Raw genomic sequence first — 18,596 nt, 5'->3', positions numbered from 1 at the left:
ATGACCTCAAAAGTAATGGAATTTTCATTTGCTTATTTCCCCGAAGTCGTGTATTTCGAATTTATTCGCCATTGTGATTATGTGCAAATAACACTCAGGGGATCGTTCATATTGACGTAACACTTCCCTTGACCATTTTTGACTCATTCCAACCTTTCGAATAATTCAAGCCCACTGTATTTAAATTATTTTTGATTCAATATATTACCAATCCTTGCGCATCTTCCACTCCCCCCTTGCCTCATTCAGCCCCTCCTGCCTGTGTGGGTGACGTAATTTACGTCCCCTAGGGTGTATTAATAAACCCAAAAAGTATGAACATTTTAATTCCCGCTAAAGAATCAAAATTAAACTTGGAATCATCTCTGGGCTCGTCATCAGATCACTCCTTCCCCGAAGGTGTTTCTGCCTGCTGTGTCTTGTTTCCCTTTAACTGGCAAATATTATCTGGCCATCTTCTGCACGGACCCAAGTTTCTCTTTCCTCTAGATTTTTGTTCAATGCATTGCTCTCTTTACTATCCGCATCTCTCCCTTTTATGTTACATGTTCATCCAACTCACCTTTCTTTTATTTACACATTCAGTTATGGCTGGTGTTTTATATGAATCACTGATGTTCTCATGTCTAACTCTGCTTTGTAGTAGGAGTATTATGTGGATGTGAACGACACCTAAGGTCGTTTGCGCCGTTAGGGATGGACAGGAAAGGATGGAGGGTGGAAAGAAAGCCGCCAAGGGGTCCGCAGCTTAACGTCCCATCCGACGGACGGCGTACTCCCTCTAAGTGCTCGTCTTGTCTATCCTCTTCAATTTTTCTCAGTGTGATCAGTATCGCAGTTTGCATTATAAGTTTCGTTTTGATTGTCTGCACCATTATCTCCACGGAATTGGCAAGGAATGACCTGATAACTGCTCTCCTGTTCTTACTTTTGTTTCAGGTCGTACGTGTTTAGGTATAACCGTCTTCGTTCAAAATCCTCTACAGCCTTTTCCGGTTTAATTCCCCTTTGGAAGTGTGAGGCTAGCTCTACTAAAAAAAGACACTAGATTGAATAACTGATAAGAGTGAATCTTTAGATCTCGCCATGCATTGAAAAAATTTTCTTACTCGTTTTATTAGGACTTATAGAGGGTATTAAATGTTATGGAGAGCATATGACCTGTGAAATTATATTTTGGTAAAAATCCTTGATTTTTCTAATTTTACCCGACAAAATTCCTTGCTTTCGTGATTCACGTGCACACACAATTGCTTTCCTTGGAAGTCACATTTTTTCTCGAGGTGGTGGTTTGGATTCGGACCCAATCAATCAGCCATAGTCATTAAGCCGAAGATCGGTGGAAAGAGGCGTCACCAGGAATCGAACCCATGCCCTTCGGTTAGTAGTCCAACTCTGCACACTCTGTAGACTTCCCTAGAGGTCCTAGAGGTCCTTCCATCCGTTACTGCACACATTTATCTAAAATGAGTGGAGGATTTAAAAAATATTTATTGCCTTTCAGATAAACCGGGTCTAACATTAACAGCGGCACAGTTCGAATTCTTCTTGTTACTACTATCCCAAATGCAATCATCCGTTTAGGAATGAAGAATGGAGATGGTATTAGAGACGTTAATGCTCCGTAGATCTTTACCCATCATTACTTTGTATGACTTATATAAATAAGCCTTTGGCATAAGTTACTAATCCCTGCTTCAGGCAGCTCCTTTAACTATCGTGAATTGTTAATATTTTCTATTATTTTAAGTAAAACTGATGTATTTAAAGTCCCCTTGAATGTAAAACCTAATTGGCACTCTACATGGTTTGCTAAACAAATTCCCCTGGATGGGTTCGTCTGGTCTTTTCATTTGACCAAATATTCCGCCATCCTTTCTCAGTTCTCCATGCTTTGGTCTTGTATTATAAAGCCGTCTAATTTGTGATATATGTTAATGACATATAGAGTATATATGTTATGATGTAGAGCACATAGGTATACGATTTATCAGGTTGCCAATTTCAAGCAAATGCTCGAGTGAAGTACTGCTCATTTGATGTGCTTTGTGTAAGGTGTATATGAACATTAAAAAAAGAAAACTACTGTTAGAGGGGCGCGACTAGCTGGAAAGAAATTCTATACCACACGTTTTGATAGAAGGATCTGCGAGAAAAGGAGACAAAAATTTAAATGTCAGACGACTGGAAGGTGAGGGAAAGATGCAGAACCCTTGACGGATGAGCTAGTGAAAATTGTGAATGGAGAAGATGATTCTAAATTTAGGAACCGACCCAGATACAGTAAAGTAAATAATATCATTTTGAAGGGTAATTATAGTCTAGTTATTCATTTTATTTTCTGCGATTTTGACCTTTGCGTTTTCTGGCGTTAAGAACATTTTGCCTCGTTCAATTCAAGAAACACGGTCCGTCTCCTAGCAATTGCTCAACTCGGTGTCACGAGGAACGAAGCCTTTCCTCGTGAGGCGCCCACCTCTCTCTAACCTAAAAATAAGGATCGTATAGTATGTCAACCCTAGATTGCCATTGTCACCCGGCGGAGGGGGGGGGGATACTTCTGTAAGTCGCGACATTGCCCTCAGACGATGGGAAATTTTTAAGCATTCCTACTAATAGTACGGAGAAGTGATTCGGCGTGACTGCGTTATTGTTCTCAACTCTCGGAATGAGATTATTCTTCGCATTGTCCGTACCAACCTCAAGGAGGTTTTCTGTGGAAATTTGTCGCTTAAACCATCAACACTTCTCCGTGAATAATCGCTATTCCTTAGAACGCCATTACCAAGAAAGGGAAGGCACGTATTACGAAGTATAAATGATACAATGATATCTTTTGGGGATGCACACACTCAACTGCGTAAGTGTTAACCGTAAAAATGCGAATTGCACGTTGAATAATTGTAAAATATGGGAAATTATGAATGGTGAATGGTTATTTTTCTTAAATGCTTTCGGTAACATTCCATCACGGCGAGGAAATACACGATTTCGAAGAAATGGGTGCTCAATGTGAGTAGGTGTCGTGTAAGATAGTTTTGAAACTACGTGTATTGTAGAGGTGATAGCGGATGTTTATTTTCCCAGCAGTTAATTCAACGATTGAGTAGTTTTGGGGAAGAGAGAGAGAGAGGGAAGGGGGGTAATAGAGGGTTCGTGAGCTTCGCATGCCACACCTTTGGCGATGTCCCACGTCGTCGCCTTGGTGATATAATTCATGAGCGACCTCATTGACTTGCGGGCGGTGTCTCCTAGAGGGCGGGAGGTGCAAAAATGCCCGTTCGCTCGATGATGCCGGCTTCAGTTGCGTCTTGACGTGCCCTCAAGTAGGCGTCTCTGCCGACGTTACCGCCGCGCTGGTTTATTTATATCCCCTCTTGCACATTAAATCGCCTATTGTATAATTAGACGCCTGGAGGAGTGGATTAAAGGTTATGCTCCCACTGCTACCATTTTGGAGATTTCGCTCTTTCATTATGAAACAATTCTGCTCTCATTAATGCAAATGAGAGGCGGGTTCGATTTCGCAACATTGCTGTAGGAATAAATTTTCGAAGCATGTTATAAAGTCTCTGTCACGAAAAGTGACATTTTATAAAGTCTCTGTCACGGTGTCTTCGGTTATGGTAAATTGCTTTTATTTATATCAGTTCTGTTATAGACTAAGCCAGACTAAGTTGGTCACTGCTATAGAACGCTTGGTCTCTCCCTTCGGAGACTTCTAGGTTCATACCTGAACGATACACTTCACTCAGGCTCTCCAACCCTGAACGTGTGTATTTCACGCACCTTAGGGCCTTAAGTCGAGTGAGCTCATTCCGGCCAGAGAGTGCTGAGTATCATACCAATGTAAAAATGGATTTTGTGTAAGAAACATAATTTTCTCTACGAATTTTCTGCTGAATAATATATGACTATTACTCCATGATTTTCAAGCTACTAGTTAATCCTAGAACCTAGTTATAATTAAGTACCATTAAGTTGGAAACTCTAATCGTATTTATTGCCATTGCGAAACTGTTTCGACACATCAAGCGTGATACCGAAACATATGCTTTTGTTATTATTGGCTTGTTTCTTTTTAGTCTGCAATTGTCTTGCCTGGAAATGGTTAATGTGAACTACTCATTTTCCCTGGTGGTTGTTCGATATAAATCGAAATGTAAATACTAAGTAAGCGTATGGACATTTTTATATGTTGTCGTGTGCGAATTTTAATAACCAGATTCAGGCAGGAAGGTGGCGTTTTTACAATGATTTGCATTTAATTTCTTTCTTCTCTTGGATTTTAGGATTTAATGTCTTAGATCAAGCAAAAACATGGTCACATGTGTCATGCCTTTCAAATGGAATGTTGTAGAACATAAGCACCCTTATTTCATTCATTTCCATATCCCATTTCCCTATTCTATTCATCCGATTCTCTGGAAAATTGAATGCATCTTTCGCTTTACTTCTATTGGTATCTTTTGATTGCAGCATCGATTGCAACTGATTCTGTTCTCATTTTAATTTTTTTTCATCTCTCTTTATTGCAGGTAAGTGGATTCTCTTACTTGGGCCAGCGGTCGACCATGCCGTCATCATCATCCTGAGATATGTAATAGTAGATCTATATATTTTCCGGCAGTTGATAAGTAGTATGTCACAGTTGATGACACAGCTTACATTTGTATTGCCACACGTGGAGAATGGATGTTTCCGAGGGATGGGACGTCGGCCCTGGGCATCGACACGTCCACTTTCCACAAGCTCGAGAAATAGATCTTGGCGGGATCATCGAAGTATGCGGTTGCAATTTTCTCCGTCGACACGGCCATGATTTTCTGAGATATATAGAATTGGAGAAGAGTTATCCGGTTACCTTAATTTATCTCTCCATTTCCGTCCGTATGTCATCTTAGAGGCGGAGAAGGACGCACTGTCGAGGCACTTCATTCACCGAGTGACGTCTCCCGGGAGGGAGGGTTGACATTTTAAAAATGTGAATCCTGGACAGGGCGCTTAGACATTACTCATCAAGGAAAGATCCCTCTCTCCCATCCTCGGCAGTTGCGTCTGAATTATGCGCCTGATGCCTGATAAGGTGCGTCGTGGGACGAGGCTAAGGAATGGTTGCGTCACAGGAAAAGCAAACCAAAGTTAAGAGCATTACGGGGGGTCTAGTTTAAATTTTGTTCTTACCACACTCCCCGCCTCTTCTTCTAAAATAGCATCTCAATTTATCGTTTACCCCAAGGTAATTGCGGTTGATTTTGGTGATACTCGTTCTCGAGTGTAAAATAGCAATTTTAATTTTTACTTTTTAATGTCCCCGTATTTATTGACATTATGCATTTTGAATAAAAGAGCGTCCCCATGTATCGTTCAGACGTAAGGAACTCAGCCGGAACAAAATCTTGGGTTGTAAAATCAGAAAAATCGAAAGAATCTCGTTTAATATTGTGGATATATCTCTCTCAGAGTCTGTTGCATTAGTACGGCCTGTGTGTAGAAATAAAGGAGAAAGTCTTTTAGACGTAAGAGATTGATTATTCGCCGTGAGTTGTAAGTTCTTTACGACAATGGGAATTTCTCCCTTTCCGTTTCATCATTTTTTATGCATGATAAATCTTTATAATCTTCTCGGTTTGTAAAGTCATGATAAGGTTGTGAAATCAATTAAGGTAATACCTCAAATCAAAATTGGCGTCTTAAAAATTACCGGTGTATTACACGTTCATTGCATCATCCACGATGCATAAGCACGTAACATGTGAAAAATTTGATCTTCGCCTTCTCTTCCATCTGTATATCACTGTAGGCTGGACGTTAATTAGCGTTGCCTAATGTTTTGAAATAAAGGAAAAGGAGGGCAAATTTATTTAAAGTGTAAGTTATATTGGATTCGAGATCACATCGTGCATTCGTTTTTTTTTGTACCCTATACCGAATAAAAGGAACTGTCGGCTTTTTTTAGGTTCGTGGTTAATATTTCTGCTTCGTAATCGTGCGTTTATTATGCGCATATTTTCGTTCTGGGTTTTAGGAAAGTTATGCGTCGTTCGTTCAATAAGTCCTTGGGGAAAATATAAAACATTATGTTAGATTAAGGTAGATTTTTCTTTACTCTTCAACATATTCTCCTTTTTAGCCAAATGTACTTTTACCAGCGTTTCTCCAACTTTTTTAAGCCGTATAAAAAGTAGGATTTCCGCAGGTCCTAAAAATAGGCATCTTTGTTGGCGATTACCTCATCGTTCGACGTGAATTGTTATCCGCCGAGCCATTTTTTCAGGGTTGGAAATAAAAAAGTCGCCGGGGACCAAATGTGGTGGATGCGGTGATTGTTTTAATAATTGTGAATTTTAATTCCTTAATTTTCGCCATCGAAAATGTTCAGGTGTGCACCCGTGCGTTGTCTTGATGAAAGAGATTTTTTTCTTTGCCAAATGAGTACGTTTTTGTATTTGATTTCTACGCTCCACGGGCACAATAAATTACGCATAATATTATCCATTTATCGCTTGTGCTTTCTGCAAGGAATCGATGTAGATGATTCGGCGTGCATCCCAAAAAACTGTGGCCATCACCTTGTCGGCCTATTTCACCGTCTTCGCCTTCTTCGGAGCCGGGTAACCTTTAATAACCTACTGTTTCGAGATCTGGTTAATTGTATCCATAGTAACTTTGTGGAATTGCTTCATATCAAAATGAAATACACTATGTTATCCCACAGAAGATCTGTTCTTCTGTGGGATAACATAGTGTATTTCATTTTGATACTGTTTCGAGTGTTCCTTTGTCTCTGGAGTGTATTAGTGTGTCCATGTTTCATCCAGAGTTGCGTATCGATGCAGAAACTCGTCAGGATTGCGACAAAAAAGCGCCTAACTTGCCTCCGTGTCGACCACACCATTGCTTTTATTCTCCATTGAAACCAAACGCAGCGCCCATCTTGCTTATATCATGGTCTTGCCCTTCTTCGGTCGATCCCTCAAAACGATAGCGTGGATATTGTCAATTGTTTCTGATGAAGGCACTTTCACTGGACGCGCCGAACGATGCTCATAATTTGCGGATATACGACCACATTTAAACTCATTTACCATCCAATCGTAAACAGTCGCAAACAGGGACAGATGTGCCATGAACTACATCCAACTCCACTTTGATCTATATCTGTGTAAATCTTTTTAAATAGAAGTGTTTCATCACCGCACGAAACAATTTTTTTCCATTTTTCTGAACAAACAAAAGTTTGTTGCTTCGATCGACTGAAACTTTAACAACGGTCAAGTGAGAGAGGAGACTAATACTAAAAATAAACCTTTTCTGAGACCACAAGCGCTATCTCTAGGAATTTATAAGGAGTTATTGAGCGGCCCTAGTGTTTGCTTTAACGGTCACAGTATATGGTGGAGATGATAGTTTGGTAAACAATGATACCTTAAAATTAACCGTTGCCACGAGTGAGTGTTTGCTTTGGATATATTTTCTGGTGTGAAAATTGTAGGGGTTGCGATGAAATTTAAGTAGGTGTATGCTGTTGTAGCGAGTCATGAAACAGCTATTAAAAGGATGTGTTACTTATGCTAAACCCGTTTAGTATGGTTAATTTATAAGAAGAAATTGTGGAATGGAATTATTTGTGTCGCTTTCGTAGCTTTACTGTACCTCCATCATGTGAAGATAGAACTTTTTTCGATTTTCCATGAGCTTTCCATCATAGCACTTCACAATAGTCGTCCATAACTCTGTTTTGCTGAGTTACTCGTATTTTCCAGTGTGGAACACTATAAAGTTAGCCCTTCTAAAATATCGTCAGGAAACTTGTAACGCAGGTACCTGTGCCTCTGTGAAAATGGGCCCGGGTCTTTAATTCAATTACCAAGGAACGAGAATACATTTTTTTTTATCGAACCCCCCCGGCTACTCCTCGGTAACCCCTCGCGGTAACGCTTCTCTCTCACCCCCTATGCCTTGGGGAACTCATCTCGGTGAAATCGATTAATGTGTGTACACAAACCCCTTGGTCAATTTTTGCACATGTAATGCGGTTATGCGTATTTATTCCCGTTTCTTTACATAGAAGGGAAAACTAATTTGCCTCAGGGGAGCGGAGATCGACTTAAAATTAGATTGAGGCACTTAAGGTCGTCTGCAAATGCTAAACTCCTATGTCGGCAGCCTTGCGCGCAGGTTTGTCCTGGGAAAATGACATAACCTACGTCTCAGTGACCTTGGACGTGACCTAAACGTTGCGTAAACATAGCCTTGACATCATTCAGCCCGAATTGATGAGAACATCGCCATGCAATCTCATTTTGAAATGTCGAGATGAGTCCTAAGTATTCGCATGATTGTAAGGAGGAGATGGAACAGTGAAGAGGGTATTGGAGGAAAGGCTGGGATGGTAATCTCTTTTTCGCTTCCTTATGCTTGCAGGTTAAACTGCGTCTTAGTTTTGTAAACGACAATGCAATCACTCTTTAACATGAGCAGTTGACGTTTCACTTTTTTTTCCGTCTACTTAATGTATAATAAAGATTAGGTGTTATTTCGACTCTCCAAACGTGTTCAGTTCATTGAATAGAAATCGTGATGGTATATTGTGCAAAATTTTACTGTTATACGATATTTTTTGGTTAATATGTAATATATATGTGGTATAAGTTTCATTGGCTTGACTCGATCGTTACGTAAGCGTAGAAGAATTGAACTGGTTTCAACGTATAACGTATGCCGCTGACACAACACTTAAGTCAAATTAATGAAAATTATAAATCCATCGGTTTATGTATTGTGTCAAAGAGTATTATGAAGTAAAATAATAAATTATAAACGGTATTCAAGTATAAAATTATGAGAATTCTTTATTTATCAGCCATCTTAATGAATTGATTGTTGATATCATGTAACTTTTCAGATTTTCCATACGAAATCATGATCTCATCCTTGGGTGCTTATCAGGTCTCAAATACTTCATCGCCGACGCATTACCTCGTACGATAAAAAATCCCTTATAAGTTATCTGTTTAAAATGAACTACATATTTACATAGTATAAAAGAATGCTCATAACATACTTGTGCTTAAATTATCAAACCCTTAAGCTGATACCATCTATTTATAAGCTCCACTATGTTTTGTATGTAGTAATGGTATTTTTACTTTAAGTTTGGTGACATTTCGGCATTCAAATCACTTCTATCTGGATTTGCATTTTTAGGTTCGTCTCTCATATTTTTGTACATTTCTGTTAAATAGTTTAAGGAGGACCTATTAATTTGGGACTTTCTTTTTGTTTATAAATTGTAAAATTTATTTGATAAATGGATGAAAGTAACTTGATAGTTTTTTTTAATAAATATTAATATTTGTCTATCGGTTTTGTTTTTGGCCTAAGGTGGTTGGCCATTTTATTTTTTATCATTGAAATGTTGAGAGTGTTTTAGGGTAGGCAAATGTCTTTTATTAGGGTCACTTAATCCTTGTTACGGAAAGATAGACGTTGGTTGTGGCTGAAAAAAGATGGCAAACCCTGACCCAAACGTAGGGGCTGGGATCGAGTTGAGAAGTTTTAACCAGGCATCATGACGCACGAGGAGAGAAAGTTGTGTCTGTTGGTGCAAATAGCTCGACGCGGTGTGCCAGTTTCGATGGTTGAGAGAGGGAAGATTACGGGGAAGTAAGCCACAGAGATTCTCGCTTCTGCTTCATGACTTCCACTCGACTGAGGAAGATGCGGAAGGCACTTTCGACCGTTTCGTTATGTTGCGGTGAGTTGACTGTTTGCTGTTACAAGGCCTCCGCTCTCTGATAAATTCTATTTTAAGTTGTGGTTCGCGGCTCGACGAGGAACAAACTCCGCCTCGCGGGAAGAACGCGTCCTCTTTTTTTGTTAATAAGAACTAAATATTTGCGAAGATAAACGATTTTAACGTCAGTGTTTGCTTGCAAATGACTTTTTTGTTAGTGTTTCCCCGTTGCGGTTCTTCATCATGCCTGAACCAGCGCTATCTCATTGCCTATCGGTGGAGCGTGAGTGAGAGGCAGAGAGAGATTGTGGTGGGGAGGTAGAGAGAGACAAAGAGGTGTTTGAAATTATGGAACAAATGTGCCAGGTGGAAATTACTGCGTTTTTACAATTAGTGGTATCGACTTGGTGCGGTTAGAAATTGCCGGGTACTCTGAAAAAAATCTTCTTCTCTCTCTCTGGAACTTGGAAGTTTGCCCCTCAGGACGTGCTCATCCCGTGGCGACTCAAATTAGAGCAACAGAAATACTCTCGGGATGAACGAAGTGATGACGGAATGGATGGAAAACCACAAGATAATTCTCCTCGATCGAAAGCGTTTGATGCTTTTAGAACTATTGTTTCTTCCCGGATTTCGAATAAGGTGGTTATATTTTAACACTTCGGAAATTTAAACAAATAAGCGAGTAGTTTAATTGTCATCCAACTTACTGATGTTAGCAAACGGCGTATTCTCCATTTACCCTTCATGCCTCTTTCTCACGTATTAGTTCAAGAGAGACTTAGTATTTATCACAGATTATTACCTCTCGATAATAATTTCACCAATATGCAAGTTAATTACGACCTAAGTTCCATTTTAACTTTTATCCTTGTGAGGGCGCGCTTATTTATTGTACGATACATTCGAGAATAGTCATTCGGTTGATATCTTTTCTTTGGAAGTTAATGAAAATGAGGAGATTAGGATCAGCCTCTCCATGCATCTCGGTTTTTGATCAAATATTGATGCTTGTCATCATTGTAAATGAGAGTATATAAGGTCATAATGTATTAGTATTACATCGAAACCTTTACGTGGCGCAATCATTTTCCGATTTTGTGTAGGTTTTCCTTTGATTTTTCGTTGGTCCATCAAAGTGTTCATACGAAAAGTTGCTGTGCAACGAGTTATTACTCGTATATGAAATTTTCAAGCTGAGTTTTTACGTTGGGAGGCTATGGAAATGAGGTGACGGTGAAAATATACCCGGCCAAGTCATTTTGTTTGGCAGTGATGATTCCCCTTCAAGTTCACCACGACATAATATAGCATTCCATGCGATGTCGAGGAGGGTAAAATAATCCCCGCTCCATTTCCATCCGTTCTGGCTCGAACCGATCGGCTTCCCTCCCGCACTCCCTCCCGTTCTCCCGCCCCTTCCCAGGGTCCTCTGCTCCTTGGTCGGATCGTTCCCCATCCGGCCGAGGAATAGTCAGCGCCAGCCTTCTCGGAAACCACTCTCCCTTTCCGGCTCCCCGCCAAGCGGCGTGGCGGTCGACCCCATCACGTGACAATTTTGAACTCTTCCCCCTTTCGCGCCCTTCCCCTCCTTTAGTTCGCCCAACTTCTCTCTCTTCCTCACCCCCTTGCACCCACGTTTCCTCCACCCCACACCGCCAACCTCTTTCCGCCAACTCTCCCCATTTCTCCGTCGTATATTCTTGCATAGTAGTATGCTTTGCTCCATCTGTATGGCAGTTTCCTAGCAGAACGTCAATAATTATAACAAAAATATTAATGAAACTTCTTTATTATTGCGGGATTGAGACTAAATAGTTCTTACCTCCACCTAACCCATCATCATTTACGTGTATAAATACAGGTAAATGACGACGGGCCGCACATACCTGTACACATCATTACAACAGTGGGTGTAGAAATGTTCGCAGTGATTTTAAGAAAATGCGACGTAAAATGAAGAAAAATATTTTCACTTTAAAAAATAATTGTTTAGATGGTGAAAAAAGAGCAGCCATGGTCAACAGCCATTAGTAACTAGCACGAGCATCGAAATGGACTTGCCGTGACGATTTATCAGCCATGTTCAACAAAAGTAATTTTTATTTATAATTATTGGTATTTTAAGGTTAAGGCAGGTTGCGGAACAGCCTATACAGCGGTACGACGAATCATTTCCTTGCCTCTCCTAGAAAAACAACCTGTTGTCCTACACTACAATGAGCCCATTTTCAATTCAGCATCTTCATTTCTCCCTTCATTCCGTCCAACATGCCTATTGCATTTTTATCCCTTCCTCGCTTGCCTAACGTTCTCCCGTTTATCAGTCTTCAATATCCCATTGCCAATCAAATTGCCTTACATCCATCTTTCCTGCCTACTTTAAATTTCTCCCAATTATCCCCTCTCCTCTCTTCTCACCATGCCTAATACTTCTTCCTTTGTTTCCCCTTATCTCCATTTCACCTTTCTCATTCTACCCCACACCCAAGACTCCAAATCTACGACTAGAACCTCGCTTGGATGATCATGATTTCACGCCGTATACAACCATGCTCCATTTAAAAGTTTTCGCTAGTCTGTTCATAGCCTCCTCACATAATGTCGCTGATATCTGTTTCTTCATTCTTGTGAAAGCTTCTTTGCCAACCGCAATTCTTCTTCTTATGCCCCTACTACTTTAAATATTGTATCAACTCGTATTTTCTGATGTAATATTTAAGTTCGCTTTTATCAATCTCTGAAACGGCAAAACCTTTGTTTTGTTTACCTTTATTCTCATCCCATACCGAACACGCTGACTCGCCAATTTGGTCGGTAATGGTTGCAACTCTTTTACTGGCTGGAAAACTAAAGCTCTATCATCATCTGCAAACATAACTTTTGAGAATTCTCCACTAACTTTTATTCCTGTCTCCAATTCTCGTATGTTGACAATCACAGGTAATAATGGACACCCTTGTCTTATACCCTCGCTACCTAATACTGCCCATCCAGACTCTCCATCCGCCGCTCGCAACTGAGCAGTGCGAGACATGTACAGGTTGCGGATAAGTCCTAGCATTTCATTTCCCAGTTTTATGTCGGACCTCTTATGTGTCTTCTATGCTACTCCTCTTGTTTCACTTTGCAAGGATTTCGTGAGATGACGACCGCGGCAGCCTTGCCTCTCCCGCGGCCGGGCATGACACACTGCCCATCGTACAGAATCCCTTAGTTGCCAGAACCCAGACTGTGATTTATGTTTGCTATTCATTATAGCATGGGATGTTTATTAAATAAAAAAATTGTTGCCGTCCTCATTAGTGTTTTTATTGTGGCTCCATCACTCAATGACCGCCCCACTGGGATGAGACACCTTCACTGGGGAACAGAGCGCTGCACGGACTACCTTTGGTCTGACTCCAACCCTTCCGAAATATCTGGTATAGGTGACCCTAACAGGAACAAAAAACATTGCTTCCGCCAGAAACAGCTATAGGGGTCATCGGAACGCACAAGCCCTTTCACCACGTCAAGGTTGTAGTCCAAATGGAGGGTATTTTTTTATACCTTTATTAATTATTGTTATAAAAATTGATTATATTGCTTATTATTTTACATTAGTATAACTTTTACAAGTTTTAAACGTCGACGCAGTATTGACAGCGGCGAGATAGGCGATATTGGCAGATTAAGCATTTTAAAAAGTTTGAAATTTTGGTTTTGATTAGGATGACGTGGATTTTTAGTTAATGACGAATCATTAATGTAGTGTTTTACCCTTTCATTCCGAAGTGTGAAATCGATATTTATTTAATAGTGGTAGTTTTAGGGGAGACCATCGATAGCTGAGGTTATTTGTGCCATAAGAGATGGATGGGAAAGGAGGAAGGGCGGAGAGAAACTCGGCGTCGGTACAAGTCTTACTCTTTAACGAAAGGCGCCAAGGGTTTCGCAGTTTAACGTCCCATCCGACCCACGGCGAGCTCACTCAAAGTTCTCTGAGCTAAGGCCCTCAAGTAGGGATCGGAATACCACTGAAAAATATCTGCCGCCCCCGGAATTTGAACTCGGGCTTTCTCGGTGGGAAGCCAGAACGTTAGCCACCACCATCCCGATCCCCCGACATATTTGATTGCATAAAAAAAGTTCCCTGAGAGAAATTTTTGTTGTCAACTTGCTGAGGCGCTACTGTCGAAATTAAGGATGCACATTCCAGGTAAGAGTTTTATCTTTCGGTATCTTTTTATAGATACGTATTAAATTGCGTTCCGTGGAATGCATGTCGTTGTATACTTTTATTCATTGGAATTTGCATGGTTAAATTCCGATGCCTGAGGTCTTATGAGTTCTCATATTCCAGCGCCGAACAATATCCTAACCTGATGTTCCGAAGGATATTTTTGTTACTATTTAATGTGAGGCAGTGGAATAACGTCAGTTTATCTGTGTGTTTGCTCCGAATGCCCGTGGCATTTGCAACACGTGTATGGGGAAGGGGAGGAAGTGGAGGGGGGTAGGGGCGAAGGGGCGGGGGAAGCGCGCCTGGGCCGGTAGGGGAGGTGATCCATTAAATGGCCCTTAGTTCCTGGCGTACTCCGCAAGATCGCAGCGATCGGCTCACGTGACCGTCGTCTGCTAGGCTGCTCGCGTTCTTTAACTCTTGTTGTCACAACTGTGCTCAGACCGAAAGAGATCGCGGGAGAGTGTAGCACGAGAGAGAGAGATTGTGTATCGTGTCGCGCTCCGCTGGGTGTTATTCACGTCCGTCGATTTCGTATTTTCCTGTTGTCTCCAATCAAGATCCCTCCGGGAGAGTGTTCCCATTCCGTGTGGTGCGGGTGTCTCCTTCTCGATTGAACTCTCCCCTTAGCCCCTTCCTTCCACATTCACTCACACACACATCCACTCCTTGAAACCTCCCTCTCGCCGCTCTCTCAACCTCACGAGGAGCTCACCCTTCCCGCCGCAGTCGAGAAGAGCCCGGGGACGGAATCCGAATCCTCGAGTGTGTCCCGCGCGTGAAGAGGAGTTGGAGGGAAGTGCGCAGAAGGCGTCGGCAAACAGTACCCCTAGTGAGAGTGCCCCCGTGGATTTTGGACTCGTGAGGGAAGAGGAGCACAGAGAAGAGATGCCAGTGGACGATAGGCCGTCGGAGGCGGAAGGAGCAGAGGTAAAAGGCGGGCGGTTGAGGGAACACGCGGATCGCGAGGAGTCGTCGAGTCCGCGGTAACGCGAGCGCGCTCGCGTCCTTTATTTATCGCGTGTCGGAGCCCCCTTCTCTGTTTTTCCCAAACCCCACTTCGTTTTTTTGTCATTCGCACCTGGCGGTCGAGGGACGGATTTTAAGAGATTTGTTGTTGTTTTTACCAATCGAGCATCGTGATATTTCATGTATCGCGCCTGCCAGCGGGCAGTTATTTTGACGAAATAACGGCTGTTGGATTTTATATTCGAGTCAATATCCAAAAGTAATTTCTTTCATAATTTAAAGTGTGTTTCGCATTCATGTTTTAAACTTTCATTATTATTGGATGTAATAAGTGAAGCGTTGGGTAGATTTGCATTGTAGGAATCTTCGAATGACTGGATTTAAACCGTCGGTTTGAGACCCTCTGTTCGGTTGAAATAGCTTTGGGAGCAGAGGTTCAAAGCCATTATTTTTTTTCCTTCCAATGATAAGGGAAAATAATAGGATTAAGTGGAAGAGTTTTATAGAGCTTTTGTTAGGGCGTTTTATTTTATAATCCTGCGCTTCATTATATCGGCTTTCAGCTTTTGCGTACCTTTCTCCAACGCCAAGGTCTGCTTTCTCATTGGAAGTTTTCGTGTCACCGTTTCTGGTCTCGCCGTTGATTGATAAATTTCTTGAATTATTTTGTTACCATTTGCTGGAGATTTGGAATGTGTATTTTTATAAACCATATTTACAAATCATGGAAATTTTGGAGTGCATACGCCATTTCACCAAGGGGAAATGATAAAAAATATCGTGTCTTTTCTTTGCTCATTCATTGTTTTGTTTTTCATGCGATTCGCGGGATAGGCTTCTCGTTTCCTGACCGGCGGGCTCTGGATTCATTTTGTAGCGACGCCTCTGGGAACGCTCGTCCAAGTGGAAGCGTGCGATTTTTCATAGGTGGCACAACTTTCCGGGAAACCGCAGGAGAACAGGAACTGGTCCCCCTACCCTTTTCCGTGTCGAATTTCACGGAGCGGATCGACGTGTGAGCTCCAGCCTCGCTCGCCAAACCAACCTTTTGAGTTGATCACGGTGCATACTTAAAAATGAGTCGCGTTTCAAGAGTCTCGAGATGGCGTCTTCTGTGTCGTCGGGATTGCCTAACGTAACGGGTGACATAACCAGCTTTTGGGACGTATCGAAATGATGTGGGAAAACATTGAGCAGTTAATCATTTCAAAAATAAAATAAACATCGACGCGAGCGTTTTGGTCGACGTCGGCGTGTAGTCCCTGTGGCCTGCCGTCGACGTCGGGTTCAGCTTTTCGCCCGTCTAATCGGACAAAGCTCCAAAATGCACTGGCCTGAGGAGGGTGTGGAATGTGGTCGCTTCACCCACCTTCTGATATTTTTACTTCTGCTCCCATTCCAACCTCGACGGAAAGTAAGGCCCCATATTTGGACGCCGAGAGAGAGAGGGAGCTCCATTTTGGTAGCCGTGTGCGCTCCCAATCAGTTTATTTCGATTGGGCATGCAACCGATTCAGCCGTCTCGTGGAGCGCTAGTAAAAGTTTTAGCGGTGATGTTGAAAGTGTATTATTACCCTCATCGCACTACGGTTGGAGAGGTCATGTCAATAAAATTGGAGAGATGATTTCAATAAAATTGGAGAGATGAAATGTAGAATAGATGGATTTAAGATGTCATTTTTTTCCACGAACGATAACGGATCAGAATAACATTGTCTGACCGCGGTAGGGACCATTTTTAGGCTCAAAATTAGTCTGGTGTGCATTCACCCCCTGCCAGATACCCTAGCGGTGGCTTGAGGGATACTAAAATATCTAAAAAAGGTTTTTTAGGTTCTCCAGGCCATGAGCAACCCTACGTCTCTATACGCTACGATGCGTGTGCAAAGAAAAGCGTAAAGAATTTCGAAAAACTGGCATTCAATGCTCGGAAAAGATATAATTACAAGTGATAACAATGATCTTTCAGTCATGTGATTGGACATTGAAATATTTCCGACGTCACTATTAGTGTCTTAAGGGGGGAACGAGTTGGTGTCTGTTCAATGCTTCACATCTAAGAATTACTCTGTGTTGCATTTATTTTCGAGAACTTTGAGACTGCGTTGGTAATATAACGCATGAGTAAATGAGTAAGCAAACCTGGCCTTACTAATATATTGTTACATTTCATGGTGGCTAATACATTTCATGGTGGCTAAAGGCTTTAAAGCGCTCAAAGTAAATTTTATGTTGGCATCTTTTTATACTCTCATTAATTTCAACGGTAGTGATACGTCTCCAAGAGTTCATTTTTTTAATTACGGAGAATGAATTTTTAGCACTTTGAGAAGAGTTTCTCTCAATGTGAGAGTTAAAAAAAAAGGAATTTCTTGGCGAGACTCGACTAAACGATTTGTTTTTAATGGAACAAATATAGCTACAATCCGTGTCCATTATTCCAGCGGCTGAGGGCATGCAGCATCATTGCGCGCATATATCACTAATATATTTTTTATGCGTTTCTGTTCCGGTTTTTATGTATGTATGTATGTATGTATGAATAAACCATAAACACAGTAATCAACCCGAAGGTCGGTTTGGTAGGTGTTTGTAGAGTTTGCCCAGTACTATAACCGACGGCGTGTGAAATTCACACATCAGGGTATGGGGGCCAGTTCCTTTCCCTGTGCCGGTTACGGTTTCTCAGGAGGATCTGGTCCCCGAAAAATCACATAGCTTGGGTGTTGGTGCAGGTGCCCAGAGAGGCTTGCCGGGGAATCGAACCCGGGCCCTCCGGTCGGTAGTCCAACGCTCCACCCCTGGTGACGACGGTCGAAACGTCAAAACTACAGCTGTGAGTGTCCTTTCTTTGTGTTTCTGTTTTAAAAATCTACATCTGTGTTTTTATATATTTGTGCGTCGCCGAAGAGCGTTCCATTGCGAAGAAATATATATATATATATATATATATATATATATATGTGTGTGTGTGTGTGTGTATATATATATATACATATTCATTTATATAAAAACATATATATGTATATATATATGTGTATATATATATATATATATATATATATATATATATATATATATATATATATATATATATATATATAATTAATGTTTGGTTTGGCCTTATCACGGCATCGCACGTGCAAGAATCCTTGCAGAAATTATTACTGCAAGAGAGGGCTTAGGTGATACCAGTAGCGCGTGCAGCGCTGAGGGACGATTCACAGAAAGGAGCAGATCGCTTTCCAAACACCCGGGGGGGGGAGGGAGCGAAATCGGCAATGAGATGGCATGTTTGTCAAGAGAAAAGCGCTCGACCCGGATTCTTATTAAACTGTAGCATTAGCGACGATTAATCTGGGCATAGTATTTACGACGAGTATGGAGGGAAACCAATTAAGGACTAAATATCAGCCTCTATTGCCTTCATAGTTGTTAACGCTGATATCTTCCATCGCATGATTCATGTAATTCATCTTCAGTGAAGTTATTTAGTAAGCGAACTTATCTATTAATAAATTGTCCGACGACATTAAAGGAGGTCAGGGAACTTGTTACGTTAGGTACGCTTATGTCTTGATAGCTATTTTTTTAAACAATTCCAAACCTGGTTTATTTTAGCTCTTAAAATGCTTTCAAATATATCTTAGTCCTCTGCTAACT

At 41.3% G+C, this 18,596-nt stretch overlaps 1 protein-coding gene across 2 annotated transcripts in view; it reads left to right on the top strand.

The window, feature by feature from the left end:
• Positions 1–18,596, top strand: part of Pka-R1 (protein kinase, cAMP-dependent, regulatory subunit type 1) — a 206,930-nt gene that overhangs the window by 66,336 nt on the left and 121,998 nt on the right. Inside the window, exon 1 of one of the 2 annotated variants that reach the window (XM_071586455.1) lies at positions 14,395–14,894. The exons of the other annotated variant lie outside the window; for it this stretch is intronic. Within the exon in view, the coding sequence (XP_071442556.1) occupies positions 14,853–14,894 (42 nt within the window). The 5' untranslated portion in view covers positions 14,395–14,852. Of the gene's footprint in view, positions 1–14,394; positions 14,895–18,596 lie in introns of those variants that run through there. 2 annotated transcript variants of the gene reach the window in all.

The sequence above is a fragment of the Hetaerina americana genome, unplaced genomic scaffold, assembly GCF_022747635.1.
Source record: "Hetaerina americana unplaced genomic scaffold, ioHetAmer1.1.p SCAF_1, whole genome shotgun sequence".
Classification (NCBI taxonomy): Eukaryota; Metazoa; Arthropoda; class Insecta; order Odonata; family Calopterygidae; genus Hetaerina; species Hetaerina americana.
This window is presented reverse-complemented; position numbering and strand designations above follow the sequence as displayed.